Source organism: Salvelinus namaycush, chromosome 2 (genome assembly GCF_016432855.1).
Source record: "Salvelinus namaycush isolate Seneca chromosome 2, SaNama_1.0, whole genome shotgun sequence".
In the NCBI taxonomy this organism is placed as follows: Eukaryota; Metazoa; Chordata; class Actinopteri; order Salmoniformes; family Salmonidae; genus Salvelinus; species Salvelinus namaycush.
In genome coordinates this window covers 29,597,294-29,624,439 of record NC_052308.1, presented here as the reverse complement: position 1 = coordinate 29,624,439, position 27,146 = coordinate 29,597,294, and the positions used below count along the sequence as shown (strand labels likewise).

General features: G+C 43.0%; 1 protein-coding gene across 1 annotated transcript; it reads right to left on the bottom strand.

Moving 5' to 3' along the window:
* Nucleotides 1-922: 922 nt before the first annotated feature.
* On the bottom strand, nt 923-23,369 carry LOC120025224 (complement C1q-like protein 4). The gene is made up of 2 exons (XM_038969705.1): nt 22,818-23,369; nt 923-1,102 (listed from the first exon to the last, which is right to left on the bottom strand). Exons 1-2 carry the CDS (start codon nt 23,361-23,363, stop codon nt 923-925), a joined length of 726 nt encoding a protein of 241 aa, XP_038825633.1. The 5' UTR covers nt 23,364-23,369.
* Nucleotides 23,370-27,146: the final 3,777 nt, after the last annotated feature.

Below are 27,146 nucleotides of genomic sequence, written 5' to 3'. Positions count from 1 at the left end.
TTAACATTTGACTACTTTAATACACAATAAGTGAATTTGTACAAATACTTATGACTTATTCAAATGGATAAATAAAGTGCTTTGATACATAAAGTGCTTTGATTTCTAAACGGTAAAACGGATATGTATGAAAATAACCCTAAAATTAAAGGTGACATTCTGCACTGTCGCCTTACATGAAACATTCTATCTCAAATCTAAAATGCTGGATTTAAAAAAAAAAATCCTTCACTGTCCACATACATATGGAGGGGAGTGTATGTAACTTTAAGAATATACACAATATCAAGATGATATATTTTTTTGTCTTGACATAATTCTTGTTTATCACCACATACTTACATGCTAGTTTAATTTAAATATCTGTGATTCAGGGATATCATGAGAATTACACAACACGGTAATATTAATTTTAAAAGAATTAACTGTAAAATATATACTTTCTTTAGACCTGCAGGCGGACCGGACCCCCTGCAGTACCTCCGCGGACCCATAGCCGTGGGGAGTAAGGGTGCTGCAGCACGACAAACGAATGGACATGTGGGTGTGTATATTAAATTAACATTTCTATATACACACTTGCACATTAGATGCCTTCTAACTGCACTTGGTTTGGAATGTTATGGTTTGGCCACTATCCAAACTTTTAAAGACATAAAAAACACAGAGCAAATATACATTTTCCTTTTCCCACTGCATCTGTTCCTTTAAATAATGTGTGTGTTTTAGCAATAGAGAGAGAGAGAGAGAGAGAGAGAGAGAGAGAGAGAGAGAGAGAGAGAGAGAGAGAGAGAGAGAGAGAGAGAGAGAGAGAGAGAGGTTTAGAGAATCAGGTTGGATGAGAATCCTGAAGAAGGTGCTGTATATGTTTGCCTGGGAGATTGTTTGTTTGTGTGTGTGTATGTGTAACGCATGAATGCCATCAGTCAGGGTAGATGAGGAAGCCAGAGAAGGTGCTGTATTTGTTGGTGTTTCCTCCGTGGACTTTACCCCCATCGAGCTGCACACACACTTCGTCCCCCACGTCCAGGTGCAGGATGACACTGTTGGAGGCATAGTCATAGTTCAGATCAGCATCCTGGGCTATGGCACTGGCCCTCACCTGAGAGAGAGAGGAACAAAGAGAGAAAGAGAGATGGAGAGACAGAGAGGGACAAAGTCAGAGAAAGAGACAGAGAAGGGGGGGCGGGGTGGGGTGGTAGGTTGGAGAAAGTGACTAAGTAGACAAGTGGATAAATAATACAGACATGGAAAGCACATAATCTAATTGCATGTATTTAATCCAGAGACAAGACCTAATTCATTTGGCTGTGATGTGTTTATACATGTACAGTACTATATAATGTAATATCTCAGCCTATGTCTGTTACGTTCGTTGTTGGAATGAGACCAAGGTGCAGTGTGGTAAGCGTACATCGTACTTTATTAGATGAACACCAAAAAAAAAAAAAAATTGCCGGAGGAACCGGACCGTGGACCATCGCCGGGGACTCCGGACCGTAGATCGTCACCGGAGGAACCAGACCGTGGATCGTTGCCGGAGGAACCGGACCGTGGATCGTCGCCGGAGGAACCAGACCGTGGATCGTCACGGACTCCGGACCGTAGATCATTGTCGCGGACTCCGGACTGGGAACCGTCTCTGGAAGCTCCGGACTGGGGACCGTCGCTGGAGGCTCCGGACTGGGCACCGTCGCTGGAGGCTCCGGACTGGGGACCGTCGCTGGAGGCTCCGGACTGGGAACCCTCGCAGGCGGCTCTGGACTGGGAATCCCCGCTGGAGGCTCTAGACTGCATACCGTCGCTGTAGACTCTGTACCGTAGACCGTCGCTGGTGGCTCTGGACCGCAGACCATCGCTGGAGGCTCCGGACCGCGGACCGTCGCTGGAAGTTCCGGACCGTGGACCGTCTCCGGAGGTTCCGGACTGTAGACCGTCTCAGGAGGTTCCGGACCGTGGACCGTCTCCGGAGGTTCCATCACTAGAGTCTTCGTACCATGGATCATCACTGGAGGCTTCGGGCCATGGATCATCACTGGAGGCTTCGTGCCATGGATCATCACTGGAGGCTTCGGGCCATGGATCATCACTGGAGGCTTCGGGCCATGGATCATCACTGGAGGCTTCGTGCGTGGAGTAGGCACAGGACGTACCTGTGGGATCTTCTGTTACGTTTGATGTTGGAATGAGACCAAGGTGCAGCGTGGTAAGCGTGCATTGTACTTTATTAGATGAACACCAAAAAAACAACAAAATATAAACTAACGTAAAGTTCTGCAGGGCTAGACAGCAACTATGCAAAAACAAGATCCAACAAACTAAGGTGGGGAAAAAGGCTGCCTAAGTATGATCCCCAATCAGAGACAACGATAGACAGCTGCCTCTGATTGGGAACCATACCCGGCCAACAAAGAAATAGACAAACTAGAATGCCCACCCAAATCACACCCTGACCTAACCAAATAGAGAATTAAAAAGGCTCTCTAAGGTCAGGGCGTGACAATGTCGGCCTTCAGTCCCTAAATGGATTACCCCAGAGAACACTGCTTCTCCAGCTGCTCTCTCCTCATCTGACTATGTGTTCTCTCATAGTCCTAGAGCATCTGGTCCTCGTGGTGTTGGCATAGGGCTACTCATTTTTCCTAAAAGGAGATTTGATCTTTTCCCCCTCTCTCACCTGTCCATTTCCTCACTTGAATTCCATGCTGTCACTGTCACTTGTCCACTCAAGCTTAACATTGTTGTCATCTATCGCCCACCAGGTGCCCTTGGAGAGCTCTTCAATGAGCTTGACACTTTGATAAGCTAATTTTCCGATGATGGCTCACCACTCATTGTACTGGGCAACTTCAAACTCCCGACTCCTGACTTCATCTAATTTCTTTCCACCTCTTTCTTTCCCCTCCTTGCCTCTTTTGACATCACACTTTCTCAGTCCCCTCCCACTCGCAAGGCAGGCAATACGCTTGACCTCATCTTTAGTAGAGGCTGTTTGCCTACTGATCTCACTGCAACCCCCGCCCCCCCTTCAGATCTCTGATCACTACTTTGTTTCTTTTTCTCTCCTTCTCTCCTCCAACCTTACCCGCTCAGCTCCTACCCAGATGGTCATGTGCCATCACAATATTCTCTCTCTCTCTCCCACTATTCTCTTCTTTTCTATCCTATCATCTCTTCCTGCTAAATCCTTCTCCCTCCTTTCTCCTAACTTTGCCTCGACGAGCCTACTCTCCCTCCTTTGACTCTAACTGTTCCCTTTTCTGCCGGCCGGCTCGACCCTCCCGTCCTGCTCTGTGGCTGAGTGACTCACTGCATGCCCACAGAACAAGGCTGCGGCTGCTGGACAAAAATGGAGGACAACTAAACACTGGCGGACCTATCATCCTTCCACTTCCTCCTCTCTACCTTATTTTCTTCTGTATCCACTGCTAAAGCCACTTTCTATCACTCTAAATTTCAAGCCTCTGCTTCCAACCCTGGGAAACTCTTTTCCACCTTCTCCTCCTTCCTTAATCCTCCACCTCCTCCCCCTCCCTACTCCCTCTCTGACGACTTTGTCAACCACTTTGAAAATTCGCTCCTCATTCACTCAGCCTACTGAGTCCACTGGTCCTCCTCACACAGAACTACCATATGCCTTGACCTCTTTCTCCACTCATTCTCCAGTTGAAATCCTGTGACTATTGATGTCCAGTCACCCGACAACCTGCCCTCTCAACCCCATCCTCTCTTCCCTTCTTTAGACTATCTATGGAGACTTCCCATTCCTCACTTCCCTCATCAACTCATCCCTGACCACTGGTTCCGTCCCCTCTGACTTCAAGATGACCAGAGTCGCTCTCCTCCTCAAGAAACCAACATTCGACCCCTCTGATGTCAAAACTACATACCGGTATCCCTTCTTGAGCGTGCGTCTCTGACCAACTCTCTCGTTATCTCTCTCAGAATGATCTTCTTGACCCTAACCAGTCAGGCTTCAAGACGGGTCACTCAACTGAGACTGCTCTCTTCTGTGTCACGAAGGCTCTCCGCTCTGCCAAAGTTGACTCGCTCTCCTCTCTTCTCATCCTCCTAGATCTATCCACTACCTTTGACACCGTGAACAATCAGATCCTCTTCTCCACCCTGTCAGGGCTGGGCATCTCAGGCTCTGCACACTCCTGGATGGCATCCTACTTGGCAGGATTCTCTGCTGGTGTCCCCCAGGGCTCGGTTCTAGGCCCTTTCTTCTTTTCCCTATGCACCGTCACTCAGGTCCGGCATATCCTCTGATGGTCTTTCCTATCATTCCTATGTAGATGACACTCAACTACTTTTCTCATTCTCCCTTCTGACACACCGGTGGCGACATGCATCTCTGTGTGTCTGGCAGATATCTTAGCTTGAATGTCAGCCCACCACTCCAAGCTCAACCTCGACAAGACAGAGCTGCTCTTCCTCTCAGGGAAGTCCTGCCCGCTCCAAGACCTCTCCATCACGGTCAACAACTCCACGGTGTCACCCTCCCAGAGTACAAAGAACCTTGGCATGACCTTGGACAACACCATGTCATTCTCTGCAAACTTCAAAGCAGTGACTCACTCCTGCAGGTTTATGCTCTACAATATCCGTTGAGTACATTCCTCCCACAGGAAGCGGCGCAGGTCCTAATCCAGATATTTGTCATCTACCATCTGGACTATTGCAACTCTCTGTTGTCTGGGCTCCCCACTTGTGCCATCAAACCCCTGCATCTTATCCAGAATGTACCAGCCCGTCTGGTGTTCAACCTTCCCAAGTTCTCTCATGTCACCCCGCTCCTCCGTACACTCCACTGGCTTCCAGTTGAAGCTCGTATCCACTACCAGACCATGGTGCTTGCCTACTGAGCAGCAAGGGGAACTGCCCATCCCCACCTTCAGGCTATGCTCAAACCCTACATCCCTACCCAAGCACCCCGTTGTGATATTTCTGGTCTCTTGGCTGTCCCATCCCTACAGGAGGTCAGCTCCTGCTCAGTCCAGTCAAAGCTCTTCTCTGTCCTGGCACCCCAATGGTGGAACCATAGAGATCCTATTAAATAACTAGAGGGGCTATGTCATCCCACATGAAAAAATACTATTGTGTATACTATGGTAGGAATACTGTAGTGTTTTTGCATACTTTACTGTAGTATTTACAGTTTACTATAGTATAAATACTGTAGTAAAAAAAGAGTAGTACATACTATAGTAACTACTGTAGTGTTTTTTCCGACTAGTATTTACTGAAGTGTTTTGCGGACTGTAGTATGGTATACTGTAGAATTTACTGTCGAGTTTGTGCAAACTGTAGTATACTGTAGTATTTACTGTAGTGTTTTGGGGGGGACACTACTGTAGTATTTACTAAAGTGTTTGTGTATTATTATCTTTGACAATGAAGTGAGGGGCTTTCTCCTTGAGGAAACCTACTGGAGAAATACTAAAATATCACATTTTCTATAACCTGTAGGTAGGTAGGACAAAGAGTTCAGAGCTTCTACTCTTTTCTATAACCTGTAGGGAACAAAATATATTGTCTATACTTGGGTTTAGGTTTCTCACTTACGGGCGGCACAAATTGGGATATGCAGGAGGGGAACGCACAGTGTATATGCAAATTAAATACTGTAGTATTTACTATAGTTTAAATGTTTTGGGGGTTTTGTGGACTGTAGTGTTCTTGTGGACATTTCTGTAGTATTTACTACAGTGTTTTTTTGTGTTGCTAATACTGTAGTGTTTAGTATAGTATACTACTACTACTACTACTACTAGTATACAAAGTACTACACACGATTGAGGTTTACTACAGTGTGTAGTATAGTATTCTACAGTATACTACAGTTTACTACATAATTATATAGTAAGTACTGTGGTATTCTATAGTAAACTCAAATCAAATTAAATCACATTTTATTTGTCACATGCGCCGAATACAGCAGATGTAGACCTTACAGTGAAATGCTTACTTACAAACCCTTAACCAACAATGCAGTTTAAAGAAAATACTAGTGGTGCAACGGATCACAAAACGGTTTTGAGTCACGGATTGGATCATTTTTCGGATCAGCAAAAAAAAAGAAGGGAGACAAATTAAACTTTGCTTTCCATTTATTACTTAAAGAACACTTAAAGCAAGGAACTTTTCAATGTTTAAATAACATTTTTAAATAAAATATTCAATACTCAATTGTTAAATTAAAGTGCAATATGAGGCATGATACCTTCTTCCTTTGAACAATAGTGAATGTAAAAATAGCTTGTGTCTTCATCATCAATACAAAGTAATAAAAGAAAGCAGCAAAGCAGACCTGAGCTTATAACTTCACATTGCTTTTTCAAAAAGATGATGTCTACATTGTCTGGGGAGAGGGAAGACCTCTTTACAGTCACTATGTCCCCTGCCGTGGAGAACACCCTCTCACTAGGAACTGAAGTGCCAGGCACAGCCAGGTAGCATCTTGCCATCATGGCAATGTGAGGGTATTTACACTCATTGCGTTCCACCATGCCACTGGATCACCATCCACTGGAATGCCGCTTGCTGCCTTGTAGGATGCCACCTCCTCTTTGATGGTGTTGACAAACATCTTGCCTGTGTCCTTGCTCACAAAAGTCTCCCCGAAAAGCTCCTTCATGGCCAAATTATTTTGTGGAGGAGATGCCTCTGAGTCTGCTCCGGTCGGCTCTGTGGCTTGACCCTGCAGAAAAAATGACTTGATCTATGAAACAAACAAATTATTTATTTTCATATTTCATAGAACTATAATTGTGGCAATAACATTTAATAAAAGCCATTATTATCCAATCAAAAATGATGATTCTTATAGCAATAGCATAGACTTAGATTAGACTGCAGTATATTTATTATTTAAGTAATTCACTTTTATTTATTTGTTTACCTCTTCAGTGGCCTCAATGTCAGTGGTGAGATCACTGTATGTCCTCCGGTGTAGGGCAGGGTCTATGTGAGACAGGGACTTGAACCTTGGATCCAGTGCAGTAGATCTATGAAGGTAGTCCTGTACATTAGGGGGGTATCTGGGGTTCAGGTCCTGTCTAAAGGCAGCCTTGACATCTCTAGTGATGGTGCTGTCTTCCTCACTTGGGGCCATGGATTGTAGAATCCTTGTTTTCAGAGGTAGGATCACAGACCAGACGGTGCCGTTTTAGTGCTCAATAGGGTTGTAACCGTTTTGAGGGGTTTGAGCACCTGGAGGACCTCCTCTGCCACTTTCACGTCATCATCAGACAAGGTGACGATGTCTTTATTTCTTTCCAGGGTCTTCTCTGTCAGTGCAGAGTATACAGCTGCCTGCTGCTCAAGATAGCTCTCCAACATGTCATAAGTGGAGTTCCATCTTGTTGTGACATCATGTATGAGCTTGTGGGTTGGTAGCTGTAGCATTTCTTGCTTGGTCTTAAAACTTCTTTGGGATAGGGGGCAGTATTTTCACGTCCGGATGAAAAGCATGCCCAGAGTAAACTGCCTGCTACTCAGGCCCAGAAGCTAGGATATGCATATTATTAGTAGATTTGGATAGAAAACACTCTGAAGTTTCTAGAACTGTTTGAATGATGTCTGTGAGCTCATATGGCAGGCGAAAACCTGAGAAGAATCCAACCAGGAAGGGGGAAATCTGAGGTTTGTAGTTTTTCAAGTCTTTGTCTATCCAATATCCAGTGTAAATGGGGTCAGATTGCACTTCCTAAGGCTTCCAGTAGATTTCAACAGTCTTTAAAAAGTTGTTTCAAGCTTCTATTGTGAAAGGGGAGCGAATAAGAGCTGTTTCAACAAGTGGTCAGCCTGAAAGCCATTAGTTGTGTCTCGCGCGTGGCCTTGAGCGCGATGGTCGTTCTCTTTCCTTTCTATTGACAACGGAATTGTCCGGTTGGAATATTATTGAAGATTTATGATAAAAACATCCTAAAGATTGATTATATACATCGGTTGACATGTTTCTACGAACTTTAATGGAACTTTTTGACTTTTCGACTTTTCGTCCGTCAAATGCGCTTTGTGCATTTGGATTAGTGAACTAAACGCTAGAACAAAAAGGAGGTATTTGGACATAAAGATGGACTTTATCGAAGAAAACAAACATTTATTGTGGAACTGGGATTTCTGGGAGTGCATTCCGATGAAGATCATCAAAGGTAAGTGAATATTTATAACGCTATTTCTGACTTTTGTTGACTCCACAACTTGGCGGGTATCTGTATGGCTTGTTTTGGTGGCTGAGCGCTGTACTCAGATTATCGCATGGTGTGCTTTTGCCGTAAAGCTTTTTTGAAATCTGACACAGCAGTTGCATTAAGGAGAAGTTTATCTTTAATCCAATGTATAACACTTGTATCTTTCATCAACGTTAGCGTTGACGCTAGCGTCCCACATATCCCAGAGAGGTTTTAAGCGGCTGTTGTGCTTCGGTGGAAAAAGGAAACCACCTTCCTAATCCTCCCAAGGAGGCGGTCCATCTGGTTCACTGAGATTCCCCTTTGGGATGCTAAAATTATCACATGTGCAAAGCAAGCTATCTGTGGCCCCAGTCCAGCTTCTAACACTGCATTTACCTGGCATTATCTGTGGTGATTGGGATATTGCTATTGGGCCTCTCTAGCTTCTACTCTGCTACTGCTCCGAGCAGTACCTGCGCCAGATTTGTGCCTGTGTGACTCTCATAGAGGGGGCGTGTCTGTAGCACCGGACTTCCTATCTCCCACTCCTCTGTGGTGTAGTGAGCAGTCACAGTCACGTAGCTTTCCGTTGCCCTGGAGGTCCCACCCGTATGTGGTGAGGGAAACAGAGGATGCCTTGGATAATTCGGCGACAATTTTGATATTTTCCTGTTCATTAAGATCTGGCATGATCTTCATACTGAAGTGGGTGCGTGAGGGGATTTCGTAGCGTGGCTCAAGTACTTTCACCATATTTTTAAACCCTTTGCTTTCCACAACAGAGTACGGCCTCATGTCTGCAGTGATAAACATCCCAATAGATTTGGTGATGGCTTTAGTCCGGTCTGATTCTGCAGCAAAGGGCTTAAATGCCGCGGTGAGAAGTTGTTGTCTCTTGGCTGAGTTGGGCTCCCGTCACTGACACACCAGGGTGATGACGCTATAAATATGTGGCTATGCTCCATGTATTTCCATGATCATATGGCTTTCTTGTGGCACAATGCCTACACACCATAATGGTGTTGTCCACCACCCTTCTTCCATCATCATATTTGACAGGGAAACCAACATGCTCCCATACATGAGACTTGAATGAAGCGAGAGGCTTTTCCAGTTCTTCAGCTCCTCCGCTAGCCATGGCTGTCACTGCTCTTTTTTCTTCTTTGCTTTTTGCAATGCGAGCATCCGCGAGTGATTCATTGGGATTCAACATGCCTGGTTCACGTGAACAGTACACACAACTGCTTAAAAATATAATCAAATCAACCTTCAGGCTTCAGAGTAAAACACAGCATCTGTCTTGTCTTTATCTGTTCACTGCAACTCTGCAACGATATTTAGGGAAAACTGTATTTCACACTATGATGGTTAAACTTTGCCAATGATCTGCGGTTCACATGCGTGCCGAACCGTGGGGGGTGATCCTCACGGATCAACTAAGGTCCGTTACACCACTAGAAAATAGCTAAAAAAAGTAAGAAATAAAAGTAAGAAATAATGAAAGAGCAGCAGTAAAATAACAATAGCGAGGCTATATACAGGGGGTACCGGTACAGAGTCAGTGTGCAGGGGCACTGTGGTATTTGTTATGTGGGATGAACCTTCAAAGTTGCATTTTACTTATGCAATAAAATAAAAGTAAGGCACGCGATATATCAGAGATTGTGTAATGGTATTATTGTCAACTTAAAATATTGTCATATAATTATAAATACAGTTTATATTGGTTCCATACCAAGTTTCTGTGTAAATAGCCTCTAAAATATATACAAACAGAATGTATAAATAGTTTTTCTTGGAAAATGTCAGTACTTGTTGCATTTACAACTTGTCTAAGTCCTATCATCAACTGAATTCAGTCAGTGTATTGCTGTGGATTCACTGCATTGTTTGATTGGAATGCTGGCATATTGGTGGTTAATTTGAAATATCCTCTTAAACTGTCTGGTTAGTTAGCTAACAAATACACAGTGCAGATAAATACTTCACATTCATTATTACAGTACTGGCAAACCATGTTTGACCAATTCACCTATCAAAAGGGCTGACCTTTATCCCATTATAAGAAGGTTCATGTCTATTCTAGTATTCTAAATCCTTATTCTATGGGTGGAACCAGCTTCCCCGTGATGCTAGGACAGCTGAGTACCTGCCCCTCTTCCAAAACCATCTGAAACCCTACATCTTCAAAGAGTATCTTAAATAAGACATCTCAGTCTTATCCCATCCCACACCCATTTCCTTGCACTCATCTTCTCCTACGAGCACTGACTTTGCTGATAATTTCCTTATTGAGGAAAAATGTACTTACTACGACTGTGATATGTGGTTGTCTCACCTAGAGCGATGAATGCACGAACTGTAAGTCACTCTGGATAAGAGTGTCTGCTAAATGACTAAAATGTAAACATGTAGACTCTTGCACTCCCAAGCCCCCTTGTAACCCTTCCTGCTGTCCCTGCTTCCTCATACACCACCCCACCACAGACAACCTTGCCCACTGGCCCGGACCCATCTTTTCCACTGAGCAACCACTCTAACTCTCCTCTCTGTGGTACATTAGCCTCATGTCTGTAATGTAATCATGGCCTGAGGTTGAGCCTTGGTCGTCATGGTCATCTAAATGTTCATTACTGGGATGAGAAGGACACGGGGGAATATGGGCCGATTATGGCTCATCCCTATGTGTTAATTTACAACTACCCTTCCAAGACTATCTCCCCAACACACATACTGTAAATCATAAATATTCACTACTAATGGCCCAAAAGAAGGAATATGGGTATTTCCCCACTGTCTCTATTTCTTATTTTTACCTCTCTCTTTTTCTCAGCTTCCCTCCTCCAATCTTCCCTCTATCCATCTTTTATCTCTCCATTCCTCTCTCTCCTCCCATTTCCCATCTCATTCCCTTTTCTCTCTCTGAGCCGTGTAATATTATTTCCTCCTTCACTCTGGGGTCTTTGTATAATGTCATCGGTACAGAGGCCTTCCTGTCCAATGTATTGCTCTAAATAGAAGAGCTGTGTATTGACCTTTGACCCAGAGCCTTCATTGAGAACACAACCTCACACTATCAATTTATCGGGATGTCCAGCACCTGTTGCAGTGGAAGAATGATAGAGAGCGCCTCCTAGATGGTTTAGTTGAGGTCAGGGAAGACATGCTTCAACAGAGCATCAATCTTAATGTTCCTCATAGTCATAATATAGAAATCAGCTTAACGTGATTAGAACATGGTTTTAACTGATCTTTGCTTTCCTATTTAATAATTAAGTATTTTACCAACTCTCACCAGTCATGCATTTATATGTATGCCTCAAACAATTATAAAAGTAAATTCCATTTATATTCATTATACATGGTAAAACATAGGAAAAGACACTGCTCATGGTATACACATTTTCTGTACACAAATGGCCTATAATGAGTTGCACTACATCTTAAGTTGTGCCATTTCTTAATTGTCTGTTTGTAGCCCTAATTACTAAAGCTGCTTATAATGAATAGTTACATCACCAGATAAATAGCCAACTGCTCAAGCATGGGATCCATTTAATCGTGGAAAAATTAAATACACTAGCGCATCTATATTAATTAATGCAAATCTGATACCCTCACTCCATCCTTGTCTCTCTCCCAGGGCCTAGGCCTGGCTGAGGATATGTTCCATCATCTCAACCTGTCACCAAGTCCCTGTCCCCTATGATCGGTTAGACATATCAAATGAAACTAACCATTTCTCCATAACCTGGTTGGCAATAACGATTTTCTTTTGCACATATCATCAATTTAACTGATTAGGCTACTCACTATAGTTTCCCATATTCCTAAAGGCCAGAATATCTCTTTCCATGTACAGCTTGTTGCATGGGCCTTTTTTCTTCTTCCCAAAGACACACATGAATCGATCCGTTCCTTTGTTGTTTTTAATTCAACTCACATCACTCCATTAATTGTTCTGTCTCTCCCTCTCCGCCTAACACCCCCTCCATCATCCTCCCTCCGTCCGCACCCCCTCACTATCTCTTCATTCTGGACCCATCTATCCATCTTTTTTTGTCCTTTCCCCAGAATGAGATGCAGGTCACGCTTGCGGTTTCTTCCCCTGCCATGGCAGTGTTGGCGGGAGCGGCGGCTAAGCGTGTCCCTGTCCGGTCTAAATTGGATTGATTAACGGCGCGCTGCTGTGCCAGGTCTCCCGGGACCCCCCCAAACTCCAGAGGCTACAGGGCTCGGTAATTGGTAGTCGAACAGCCATGGCAGCTCCCTCCTTAATGGCTCCCACTCCTCAATAACTCCATACAATCACAATAAATGGGGCCACAGAATAGGCTACTGCGGTCAGATGGTCTCCTGAAACAGTGGCGGGAGGTCAGAATACAAATCTAGGCTTGGCTAGACACACTGTTGTCTATAAAAGCTGCTGGACTAGTAGTATTTTCTTTAGTCATCTATATTGTTTTTTTATGTATCTCAGGTAGACTGGAGACACATAAAGGAATTGCATCTTTTAAAGATCTTTTTCCATCTTCTATAGACTTCCTGTTCTCTGAGAGAAATGAATGACTCCCGTGAGGAGGATCTGTGATGTGGTTTTGTGTAAACAAAATTGAGAACGGAGAGGCTGACTTGCTGTCAATTCCAACATCTGTCTACATGGTTGAGTGGCATTAATCCCCTGACATTCTCTGAGTTGTGTTTTGAGGGGCGGGCAAGGAGGAGAACCTTTCCAGGAGAACCTTTTTCCATAGATGTATAGCTAGGCGGCTTATGTTAATCTACACTGGGTTGTTGTGGTTTAGGGTTAAGGTTAGTATTCTAGTTTGGTATGGGCCTTGCCACATCCTTTTAATTATTCATCTGTCATTCTCTCTTGGTAGCACTTGGTCATTCCTGGTTCACAGGTGGGACATTTGTGTAGAAATGTGGTAGCAATACAACTACGAACCAAAGCTAGTCAGTAGGCATGTCATGATTGTTGGTCACATTGGTATCATACGATATATAGTCTAATAAGTATCAGGCGATATCATTAATAGTATCAGACGATATATCGCCATATCAGTATTGGCCGATAATGGCAACAACAAAAAATAACAACATAAAAATGGTTTCTGAGAATCTTTTTCATAAGAAATATGAAATAGTAAAGCATCTTATTAGCCATCATGGTCAAGAAAATATTGGTTATTAGTATCAGCCCTGAATTTCCCAATGTCAAGCTTTCAGAGCAATTGGCCAGCTTTTACTTAACGTATGACACTGCCCAGTTTTGAATTCAAGGTCAAATGGCATGAGCGTTCTGTCTATTTGAATATCCCAAAGCTACCAATATGCTACCTTCAACCTCCTTCAAACTGCATGCAGAGACATCAAAATGGTATACATGAGTTCGTCTGGCTCCCAAGTCCAACATACCAAAGTATCCCTTTAAAGGGTCATAACAAGGGCTGTGACAGTGCTGGCGTGTACCCCTCCTCCCTGCAATGACCCTTTAAACATGGCATTCAGCTAATTATATTTGCTAGCGATAAGGAGGCCTGGTTATTTATGACTTCTGGCACAGAGCCATAGGGGACATTACTTCACCAAGGCTCAGACAGCAGAAAATATATTCAGTCGCTGACATTTAATGTGTAATGTTTATGATTAATGTATAGTTGCATTGTACTAATATAACCTAGTGGCTCAACAGCAATTCTGCCCAACAATGAAGCGTCATGGTGTAACATTTAAAAACCATGTTGGTGAAACCAATGTATGAAAATGAGAATACATGTACTGATGAAGTCAAATATATTTCAACTTTTCACTACAATGGAGCGGAATGTTCTGTTTTTTCCTTTCAAAACTGGTTAAAATGGCTACTTTTACCCTGTAGGCACCTGCAACTTACCACAGGTGAGATACACAACACATTAAATTAGAATTATTCCCTCCAACCAATTTAGAATTTTTAATAATTTAGTCCTGGCCATTTCTTTGAAGTAAAAAAATCTAAATTTCAGTTTAGATTTTATTTCTTGGTCCTGTGCAGTTCTAAATCAAACAAATACTCGTGTGAACACGAAAGTTTTTCAATTTCAACTTATTTTAGAAGAAATAGTGAATCATGCAAAGGTGCATTTTGTATGTAGGGTCTTATTTATGATGTTACCCTCAACTCTAAAGTAAGTGCATGGTCAAACAGCAACGAGAAAATAGTAATTTGTATAAATAAATAGAGCATACCAATTACAGAGTATATTGTAAATACTACCACCATAACTGTTACCGTACCAGAATTTACACAAAGGGAACAGGCGGAGCAGTCTGATTAGAGAACCAGAGCAGTGAATCTCAGTTTGGGCTCTCACCCAGTAACTATCAAAATGAAACCTTGTTTTCTCTAAGAGGGGAGGAGGGGGAGCAGTGGGAGTGTGAAAGAGAGAAAGGCAAATCGGGATTATTGTCAACTGCAGTGGAGATTGATATCGACAAGGGAGTGAATTCCTGTCTGTTGGCCAAATGACGTGCCGGCTTGAGCTGCTGCTGGGGAGAGCGAGGGCCCGCGGGACGACAGGGAGGATAACACTGCCTCCACTTTTCATTATTGGGGCACCATTAAATAGGAGAGGGAGAGAGATAGAGAGAGATGGACAAAGGGAAGGAGCTAAAGACACCGAGAGGAGAGAGGGAGGTGGAGACAGAGAGTCCGTGGAGAGCAGAAGGCAGAGAAGGAGAGCCGGGAGAGTACAGGGGAAAAGGGAATGGGGTAAAGAGAAACGAGAGGAGAGGGATGGTGAAAACGAGGGTAAGTGAGAGAGATTTAGAATGAGACCACAGGAGGGAGCAGCTGCGTGCCACTTTAACAGTCCAAGCACAAGATGGGTGAGGGGAGCCAAACTGGAGGGGGGCTGGAGTATGGGGAGGGAGGGAGCCCACTGGGTAACAAACTGATCAAGCGAGCCTATTTCAGGGGGGCAAGAATGAGACTGGGGAGGTGGGGGTCTGCGTAGTCTCTGTTATTTTGGTGTTTTTCAGTGGTGCCCTGCTCCTCTGGTAATAAAACTGACAGGATTCATTCACCGTGATGTACAGACCTCTCAGAGCGGAGCGAGAAGATTGAGAGGGGTCTCTTAAACTCACCTGTGGGACCACTATGGGCAGAGAGGCAGGGGTCGAGGAGGGGGGAGAACTGATGGAAATATCCAGTTTATGCAATGCTATGGCGCTCTGTCTGTCTATCTCTCTCTCTCTCTCTCTCTCTCTCTGTCTGTCTCTCGCTCTCTCTGTCTGTCTGTCTCTCGCTCTCTCTGTCTGTCTGTCTCTCGCTCTCTCTGTCTGTCTCTCGCTCTGTCTGTCTGTCTGTCTGTCTGTCTGTCTGTCTGTCTGTCTGTCTGTCTGTCTGTCTCTCTGTCTCTCTCTCTCTCTCTCTCTCTCTCTCTCTCTCTCTCTCTCTCTCTCTCTCTCTCTCTCTCTCTCTCTCTCTCTCTCTCTCTCTCTCTCTCTCTCTCTCTCTCTCTCTCTCTCTCTCTCTCTCTCTCTCTCTCTCTCTCTCTGGTCAGCGTTAAGGTGTGCTCTGTTACCATTAGGGTGGTGGTTGTGGAAAACCTTTAGCAACCATGTGGGTCTGTTTGGCATGCTAAATGTTAATATATTGTCATGACACTCTGGACCTAAGGTGAAGATGTTGATTAGAAAGTCCCTAATTGGCTCTGGGCTGGGACGTACCAATGGTGGAGACTGTTCAATTGGATATGAAGGAGTTTCAGCTACAGACGACTCTACCTGAAGCGCATCAACTATAAAGCAGCAATAGATTGAGCAATGACATTAAGTTAAGTGACAGTCAGTCACAGGTCATTTGCTACCCCCTATTGACAATTTGGAAATATTGGGATCCTTGCGATATTTACCAATACAAACACGTATGCTGGCAGGTAGATGCACAAGTATGCACACAGGCAGGCAGACACAAGCATGCATGCACACACACACATTTTCTTGGACCTTGCTAACCAGTGTTTTCTCCTCCATATCATCTGATTACAATGCTATCTATGTGTGTGTACATAGCCCATCTGTAAATAGCCCATCCAACTACCTCATCCCCCATACTGTTATTTATTTTGCTCCTTTGCACCCCAGTATCTCTACTTGCACACTCATCTTCTGCACATCTACCACTCCAGTGTGTAATTGCTTTATTGTAGTTATTTCGCCACTATGGCCTATTTATTGCCTCATTTACACACACTGCATATAGACTTTTTCTATTGTATTATTGACTCCATGTTTGATTATTCCATGTGTAACTCTGTGTTGTTGTTTGTGTTGCACTGCTTTGCTTTATCTTGGCCAGGTCGCAGTTGTAAATGAGAACTTGTTCTCAACTGGCCTACCTGGTTAAATAAAGGTGAAATAAAATAAAATAAATAAAAGTGTGGTTGGGTCTTGCAAACATCACGTGACTGATTAAACATTTACCTCACATGTTCAGCCAATCCAAAGACATCTCACACTGCTGCCATTTTCATAAAGGGATCAAGCTGTCATAGTGGGGAGAAATTCTTCATTGGCTATCTTTAGTTCCCTCATTATATAATACCATGAGTCATGGGTTAATGCCATACTTTTAGCCTTCACTGTCTATTCTGGCAAATGTTATACTTCCAACGTCATATACACGTTCATGATCTCTAAGGGCTAAATGCTCTATATCCTCCCGTACACAGAAAATGGTCTTTATCAAACCCATCCTGACATTTGAACACTCCTCAATGAGAAAACCCAACCTTTGGGATGAACTATTGAAGTGTGAGGCAAAATGAGAAGGAAAACAAAGACAAGACAAAAGACCGGAAAAGGAAGAGAAGGGATGCCTATTAGTCTGCACTGTATAAAGGCCAGTGATGATTAGAGAAATGTATGGACATATAGTGTGTGTGTGTGTGTGCGTGCGTGCGTGCGTGCGTGCGTGCGTGCGTGCGTGCGTGCGTGCGTGCGTGCGTGCGTGCGTGCGAGCGAGCATACAAGTGTGTGTGTGAGTGAGTGCGTGAGGGAGAAAGAAACACACAGCAAAACTGCATTTGTGGTGTACTGATTCATGAATGTCCTCCTGTGTGGCTCAGTTGGTAGCGCATGGTGCTTGCAACGTCAGGGTCGTGGGTTCAAATCCCAAGGGGGAAAAGTGCAAAAACAGATCTTTTTTTTCATAAGTCAAATGAATGACAAGAACCATTGCTTGGAAAATGTGCCCTAACATAAAACGCAGCAATGTCATTTCCAAGGAAGTGTTATGAATATACACTTATACCAAAGCTTTGCTGTTGCAGTTTCAAACCACGTGCATGTTCTACAAACTCCGGATGACAAGAAAGGGAACGTCAAAACAAATGTAGTCATTAAGTCCTGTGTAGCAGATCGTATCTGGAAGGCTGTACTAAACTAACACCTCCACTGAAACCGATGGTAATTAGTAGCTGCTAATCCTGACAGCGGATACGTCAGGCCCACTAAATGAGATCTAGCGCTTCACACAGTTGTCCACAAATTAGCTACTAGCATCATTAATTAATGAGCTAATTAACTTGATGTTGGACCGGATCCCTTCTGAAGTGAACATGACTATGTTTTGGATCAAAATGGTATAACTACATTGATATGTATAGCCTAAAGTTCAACTGAATGGAAAAATACTCTCTCTAGCTCTCCAGTAGCCTATGTCCTCTGTGAGGTGTGCAAAGGGCTGAGCTGTGCGAAGCGGGAAGCGGGGCTGCGGTTCCAATGTTATGTTGGGCTTAATTAGTGCTCAGTCTGTCTCCAGGTCTCTTTCTCCAATAGGTCAAATCAAACCAAATGCCACAGTCCTGTAATGGGGACACGGTGTCACAGGAGGCACAATGCTACTGAGCAGACATGTTGGGTCTAAATGGTTTAGCAGCAGCTCTTTAAACACTGTACTGTACTCATCATAAACTATTATATAGAAGAAATATGGGGCCAACATGGGACAGGCCAGGCCTAGACACTCCCAAAATGACCAATCCATGCATTCCATACCGGCTATAAATATGAATGATAATCCCACTCCCAGCTCATCATCGCAAAGGGCAAAATCTATATTGGTTGTAAATTATAGATCCATGGGAAAGGTCACTTACTTTAACAAAAATCTGTTGGTGGCTCAAGAAACATGGAGAGAGGAGATCTGACAGCTCACTAGGGTATGCAGGCTTGTCAGTTGTGAGCTGTGATCAGCCATAATATAACTTCCTTCCATAGATGTCTAATAGGTACACTGGACACACTGGACACACTGGAAAATATGTCAAGGAGCACACGTGAAGAATTCATCATCCATCTAGCAATATCAGATATTCAGAGATTTACAACTGTCAAGGTCTTTAATCATTTGAATTTCTTCCACCTTTCTGTCTTTACACTGGCCTTCTCTTTCACGCCATCTCTCCTCCTCTGTTCATTCTATCCCTCCTCATCTGTCTTCTTTATGTTGATCTGATCCAGTGCTCTCATGTTGGCCTCGCTGTAGCAGTGTGTCTCTCATCCCGTATGTCCACTCTCCTTTGTTTATCCATCCATCTTTCTCTCCTCCCTTGATCTCTCTGTCTCCCCACTTGTCTGCAGCCTGCCTCCCGTTACCTACCCCCAGTTGTGTCTTAATCCCACCTCCCTTTGATTTACCGTGGATAAACCGTATCTCTGTGTCAACGCCACAGCTGGGGGTGGCGTTGACACCTAGATCTGCCCTTTGAGTTATAGTCAATGTAAATCACACGTACATCCTTTTTTGCCCTGTACATGCTTCCACTTAGTGACATCATAACATTCAGTTTCACTGCTCTGCAGATGACACACAGCTTTATTTACCAATCAGACCCAGTGACCAAGCTAGCGTGGCTATCCTCCACAAGTGTCTTGCTGGCATCAAATGTTGGATGTCTGACAATTTTCTCCAGCTCAATGATACGAAATCAGAGGTTGTTTTATTTGGCCCCCACCTTGCTAGAACCTAGATTGTAAATAACCTTGGTCATTTGTCCACCAAAGTAAAGTCTACGGCCAGAAACCTTCTTTGACCCTGACTAAACCTCAACCTGCATGTAAAGAATGTTGTCCAGTCCTGCTTTTATCATCCAAGAAATAAAGCTAAAGTCAAGTATTTTATTTTAGTCACTGATCTGGAGAAAGTTATATATGCTTTTATTTCCTCACGCCTAGATTACTGTAACTCTTTGTATACGTCTCAGTCAGAAATCACTCCATCGTCTACAGGTAGTTTAAAACTCTGCAGCTGAGCTTTTAACAGGCACCAGGAAATGTAACCATATCACCTATTTTAGCTTCTCTACACTGGCTACCAGTCACTGTTAGAATAGATTCAGAACGTTTAAGGTTTGGCTTGGTTTAGCCCCATCGTATATCTCAGATATTTTATATTCCCTATGAGCCAGGACGCAGCCTGAGATCCTCTGGCAGGGCACTTTTGACCATTCCAAAGTCTAGTTTGAAAACGAAAGACCAGGCATTTTTCCGATTAGGGCCCCTAGACTTTGGAATGGTCTGCCAGAAATGCTTTTAATGTATGATTTTAATTAGCTATCTTTTTTCATTCTCTTTCCTCTGGTCTGTTGCTTTGTTAGTACTTTTATTTTATTATTTTATGATATGAAGCACTTTTACTTGTACTGAAAAGCGCTATACAAATAAAGTTATCATTATTATTATTACATAATTTTTACATAAAACTACAGTTTGACTAGGAAACTCAGAAGGACAGGTACAACAACTTAAATTGAACATCACAATGGACACATCACAATTTTCCATTTCTGACACAATCCAAACAGTATGCCTACACATTGCAACTACCAAACATTGACATTGATATTGGTACTCCTTGCTGTAACTTTGATGTTCATCCGTTGGTCTCTAGCTTTGGCTATACGATGTTCTCCCAGGGTTGTGTTTTCTAATTGACCCCATCGGTTAGCTCCCCTACGAGAGCACTTGTCTATTCACTGCAAAGTGGGACCACAAAGTGGAGTGGGCCTCTGAAGGGGGGATGGGCACTGAATTAGGTTAAATAATTCAGTTGATGGAAAAAATAATTAATGGGCAAGCCAATAGACAAGCCAGAAGAGACCAGAGGGAGGGGGGGGGGGGCACTTGTGTGTGTGTGTGTGGTGTGTGTGTGTGAGGTGTGTGTGTGAGAAGGGACGCACAGGTGGATGGGAGAGGTTCTAATCTAAAGGCCATGAATGATTTAACAGCGGGACAGGACAGGAATGACAATTTCAGTGACGGCACACGACAAACCAGGTCTGCCAATTATGCCTGGCATTTTCCTGTCTTCTTTACTGTGTACTTTATACACCCACTGTCAAATTGATGACTGGGGAGGCAGTGCGGAATCTACCTCTTAATAGACCTGGTCAGATAAATACCTCGTGTTACGGGTGTATTGGGGAAGCTGGGAGAAGTGCCAAGGTGGTACAGGATCCGAGGAGAAAAAATTATAGACATTTTTATTTACTAAACTTGTGAAATGAATGGTAACTAATAAAATGTTTAAATACTGTATGTGCCTGACCTGAACTCATCCATTCCACCACCAATTGGGTAGGTAACATTTATACTGAACACAAATATAAATGCAACATGCAACAATTTCAAAGATTTTACTGAGATACAGTTCATATGAGGAAGTCAGTCAATTAAAATAAATAAATTAGGCCCTAATCTATGGATTTTACATAACTGGGCAAGGGCGCAGCCATGGGTGGACCTGGGAGGGCATAGGCCCACCCACTTGGTAGCCAGGTCAACCCACTGGGGAGTCAGGCCCAGCCAATAAGAATGAGTATTTCTCCACAAAAGGGCTTTATTACAGACAGAAATACTCCTCAGCACCCCCTCAGACAATCCCGCAGGTGAAGAAGCCGGATGTGGAGGTCCTGGGCTGGCGTGGTCACATGTGGTCTGCGGTTGTGAGTCAGGTTGGAGGTACTGCCAAATTCTCTAGAACTTGTATATATTCAACCCAGTGAAAACTGTCTGATGAAGACAGGTTAGATCCCTTACACTTAGATCTGGTTGTTTGTACTAGTTGACAAGGTGTAAGAAATCTTGAGACTAAAGGTAAGAAATCTTCAACTCTAGCGTTTCCACTGAAGACAGTTTTACAGAGATTTTATGACGGATAGTTCAAGTTGTCCATGCCTACCAATCTTTCATGAAAAAGCAGTAGCTATCAGGGTTGCGGTCGACTCAGTAACACACCGCTGCCTGACTATACAGCCTGTAAATTATGTGTAAAGAAACCAAACACCAGTGTTTCATCCAAACAGATTTGGCTGGTAACAATGAGTCTTATTCTATTCCTCTCTGGTAAATCCCTCTGTGTCGTTCTTCTGTTCCACACCACACATGTCAAAATCGAACCTCATCGAGTCAGGGTTTAATCCCTCAAGCTTGTCATGCATCTCCAGATGGGCAACTTTCAAGCCTTTTTTGGGGCTTTTTTTTGTGCTTGTTTATTTATTGATGTTAAAGCTGGAGATCCTCAGAGGACAGTAGCCAGCTGTTGCGTTTTGGCGGCACTCCACAGAGATGTGGAGGATCGTTATCCTCTTGATCGCTTAGCTGTCACTGCATTCTCTCTCTTTCTCTCCTGCTGCCCAAATCAGGAGGTGGAACCTGACAAAGCGTAAAACTTGTTTATCTTCTATTAAGTGAGGGCTTACTTGTTCTTATTCAAATGCTGAATGAGTTATTTTATTCTCATAATAATCTCTACTTCAACATTCCTTCTTTCCCATTTTTATGTTTAATCTTGATTGCTTTGCTAAGTCATCCTTCAAACATCTTACCAATAATAGAATACTCGGCCCACCTCATTTGGACTAGCAATAGCTAAATAGTACGTGTTGAGGGTTTAGAACGTTTAGGCCTAGCATACTTTGAAGTTGATTGGGATATGTAAGAGTTCCACTGTTCTTACCTGTGCCTTCATGTTTGAACAATAATACTCTCTGAGTGTACCTGTGTCAAATTCAGGTCCTCTGGTTAAACTTCCTACCAGAATAGTTTTTTTACAAGGTATTTGGATATTTAATTAGGAAAACAAGTTGATACATTTCTAAATCTTGCCTATAATCAGACCTTTCCTTTAATAATATAATAATAATGACACTTTTATCCAAAGTGACTGACAGTCATGCGCAAATACATTTGACATATGGGTAGCCCCAGCGGGAATCGAACCCACGACTCTTGGCATTCGTTACAAGCACCATGCCTTACCGACAGAGACTGAAGACACATATGCATACAACTCTAACAATATACCCATTATAACCCTTTCTATTTTTCAGAGAGGCCTATGACAAGGAGAAACACACATTAGAGAATAATGGAAGAAGAAGTGATACAAGAAGGCATAGGCAGATCGGAGTTTCTCATACTATTATAGAACTGTTGAACTGTTTTAGTGTAAGAACAATTGAGTGCTCATCTGTCTAGAATTCTTTATTTTTTAATGGAAACTGTAGTGACATTTATTGAGAAACTGAGCAGCCAATTCCCCCAAATACACACGCACACACAACAATACACTCCTCTCTGACTCACCTGTCCATTCTTCTTCAGGTCGGCCCACATGCTGGTCCCGTCTCCGCCCCTCATCAGGACATGGTAGGTGAAGAAGTAGATGCCAGGTAGGGGGCAGGTGAACTTGCCAGTGCTGGGTTCATAGTAGTTCCCCACATTTGTCACCACGTCGTCAAACCTCAACACTTCACTCCCTTCATGCTGTTTACGGAGGCCTGCATAAAAGGCAATCTTGGGGCTGTAGAAGGAGGGGACGTAGCCCCCTGGGCCAGGGCCGGCGGGCCCGGGGGGGCCTGGCTTGCCTGGTTCTCCAGGGGGACCTCTGGGGCCTAGGGGGCCAGGGGGTCCAGGGCTCCCACGAAACCCAGATTTGCCCCTTCTCCCTGTGAAGTCTGGGGGTTGGGGGGAGACAGCAGTCAGCTCGTGGCTTCCCTGTGGGGGGGTGAAAGAGTCACACACCATCTTGCAGCTGCCGAGCATCTCATAGTGGGTGCTCCCGCCCCCAGACGCGCCCCCTTTGGTGGTGTGAACCAATAAGGGGATGGCAACCAGCAGAACCAGCACCATGGCCACGCCCACTCCCGCCCCGATGACACGTTTCCTGCGGCTGAGCCGGGTGGCGGCCAGCGTAAGGAAGTCCTCCTCCCCCTTGGCCGGAATGGTGGTGCCGGCCAGAATGAACTCTGGGATAACCGGGACTAAGGGGAAAGATGGTGAGAGAGAGGCGCTGAGGGGGATAGGGGAGGAGGCAGAGAGGTTCTACACCGCGAGTAGGAGGTGAGGTAGTTAGGTAAAATAAAGGGAAAGAAGGGGTAAATGAGGGAGAGTGAAAGGGTAAGAGGGTTATGAGGAGAGACTGGAAATACAGGAGATTTCAATGTAAAGAAAGGAATGAGATGTTATAGGACACTGAAGGAACAACAAAGCTCAGGAGTTGTTGAAGTCAAATGTCAGGAGGAGAAACATGTTTTTCCATTCCATAAATAAAAATTTAAAAAATGACTATGTTTATCTTTGGATTTCTCAACACCTTTTTCTTCACATCTATTTTTGAAGATTGGACTTTTCGTCAGCAAAGCAATATTTATTCACTTTTTTCATCCCTATTTTCAGTAAAGATCTCACTGATATCAAAAGTAGTATGTTATTATCTTTGGAGGACTAGAGGTGAAACCAGCCAGTTGAGTGTGGACACCTTCTCCGCGTTACATACATGGGTTGAAACTGACTAAGTCACACATCCAGTTCTTTGGAAGGATAAATACAAGGGTTTTCCCTGGGATAGAATATAGTAGATTGTAGATGGTTCTAGAGGGTTCTTTAAAAATATAAATATTTTTCAGACAGAATGGCAGCAGAATCTCCTGGTGAAATGTTCTTATATTTCTCAGTTGGAGAGCTGTCAGGTGGGGTCTGCTGCTCCAGTATTCCCACTGGAGTCCATCTCACCCAAGGCATTCACTTGTCTGGTCCAAGGATCAGTGGAAGGGAATGGAAAAAATGCTTAAATCTCTGGTCTTTTTTTCCTTCCTCTTTCCTTGTGCTTCTCTTTCTCTATGTATTTTTAATTTGCTTAATCCTGGGTGTGTTTTCCTCATGGGTAGACTAACACATTCCCCTCTCAGGTATATATTTTTTTACGTCAGTATTTATCAAAATACAGTGTTGAGAAAATGTTCTGTTCCTCATGAAAACGTGTTCCTCTGTTTTTTTGTGGCGCGCTGAGTCGTAGCAGAGAATATCTCAGGTTCCACTGTTTGCTTCCGAATCAGACATCTTGTGCCAGGAGCATTCTATTGGGGGAAGGAAATATATTTTGAGATTGACCTGACTAAATTAATACAGTATTTTTTCACTATGGGCTATGGTTATGCCATAGTTATCTATGATCAGATACAATGAAGGGTAGATCATATCTAACCATTATCACAAATCAACTCACTAACACAATTACTGCAAAGCAGTAAAGTGTTTAAATTATCCTATTGGGACTGAGCTACATTTGATGTAAAAAAATGCAAGAAGTGTAAAGTAACATGATTTAAAACTATATTCCTAAATGGTTACATTTGTGCAAGATTGAACATTTACTTTGTGGATAAATGTGAGACTATTTGTTCTTTGGAATAATAATAATAATAGTAATAATCAAATAAATAATAATAGCCAGGCCTAATAATAATTTTAAACCAAAAAGGTGCTTTGCATAATAAACTGGATTAGTAAATTCTTTGGACATAGGATAGTCAATGAATTATCAGTAGTAACATAACTTTATTCAACCATTCAAACACATTTCGATATTTCATGTGACCATTTACATTTATTATGTTCCTAAAAATTAAAAGATCTATGACCGATAGAGAGACTAATTTAAAACAAATCTGTAAAACGTTTGTAAAAATATATACATAAATCGTTGCTCACCTTTTCCTCCTCGCTGCTCAATAGAAGTGTCGATAATCTGCGATACGACGTGGTATGGTGATTTTCTCAGCCAAATGCAGTCAGACTTTCAACGTGGTCGAGAAATCTGCGAGGACAGCTCATCCTCACCTTCGCCTTGGTGAGATGCCAAGCTATAGAGTAGTCCGACGAACTCGAAAACTAACAGCAAGTCCACTTTCCGTTTTTTTCTAATTTGACCAAAAATGTTGTCGTAAACCACAAACTATTCACTGATTAAAGGCTAGCCTACTACAATGAGCTGTCGTGCGCCGAGCGTTATTTTTTTCAGTCAGTGCGTAACAGATCACCCGGTCATCAACACCCTAGGCAAATAGACAGTGACTTAACTAATTAACTTTTCACGTCCTTTTTATGGTCTAAAATATTCTAACGATACATTTTGTAGATTTTAATCTTGAAATCTACTGGTAAACATCTTTACCGAAATGCAACAGTTCTCTCACTTGTTAGATTTTCTCTTCTCTGACAGTCTCGCGCTCCTCTCCCCCGCCCCCTCGAACAATGATTCTGCACGGTCCCATTGGCACACGGTCCCATTCTCACACTGTCCCATTATTTGTTGACCTTTAGGCTATGTAGGTGCCACTATGCTCTTATTAGCGCCTTGATAACGTATTTTCTTACCTCTATATGTGTGTGTCTGGTGGTGGGGGGGGGGGGGGGGGGGGGGGGGGGGGGCTTGAACAGAACTCTCACATTCTAGTGACATGACTGTTTAGGCTACCATACGTCACACTAATGTATTGTCATCAACACAATAGAGACATTTCGTTTGTGTCTTACCCTGGGCTAGACCTAGTTTACATGCAGAAAAAAAGAATGTGTGTGTTGGACTAATAGTGTGTGTAGCCTACTGTGAATACAAAAGTATTATATACTGATTATGATAGCAACAGGATGTAATGACTGAGGCCTACATTTAGCAAGGTCTATTTTCAGCCAACATCTATGTCTGTGTTAAAGTGTTTTTTCTGCCCTGTACATTTTCAAAGCTTGTAACCGATATGAGCAGACAATTAGCAGGATATTTGTATAATATAGGCATAGGTGTAATTTTTTAAGTATGTTTTTTGGGGGGGGAAGTTAAAAAAAACAGACTAGCGTGGATAGGAGATGTACTGATTATGTGAGACTGACACGGTGTGAAGAATGACAAAATGTGTGTGTGTGTGAGAGAGACAGAGAGAGAGAGGAGAGTGGTATTCTCATGGCTGGTGTCAGTGCCTCTGTTTCTCTAGCTTTCAGACCTCATTAGTGGTGAAAGACATTGATACTGACAACTTTTTTTCTGTCTTTCATTCGTTCCTCCACTCTTCCTGGGTTTCTAAACATTCTATACCTTTAGCCCCTTCACTGTTAATGTCAACAGGCTCATCCTCTTTGTTCCGTGTCATTTATGCCATATCACCCTGCTTCACACTATATGTGACCTTTTGTTGAGATTTCTAAATTCTCTACCAAAAAGCCTATTCATTCAAAACTGTATATGTTCTCTAAACTAAAATCTATTAAAACATGTTTGCCAATGAAATTGATTGAAAATAATTTAGTCTGAGTAAATTTGTTTGTGGGGGAGATCTAACAAGATTGGCCTCAGTGGTGGACTTACCATTAGGCAGAAGAGGCCTTAGGCCTCATATCATCAAGGGGCCTCGTGAGCCAGGCATAATATTTTTTTATTTTAAATACTAGTTATCCTTTAAAAAAATGTTTTATCTTAATGAGGCCACATTGTTGACAAAAAAGGCCTTCAAAAAGTCAATTAATCCATACAGCTGATTAATAATTCATAATAGATCAATAATATATTTCCATACATATACATATATTTCATATCAATATTAATATAATCCAAGTTTTTCTCAAAATAGTAGAAACAAG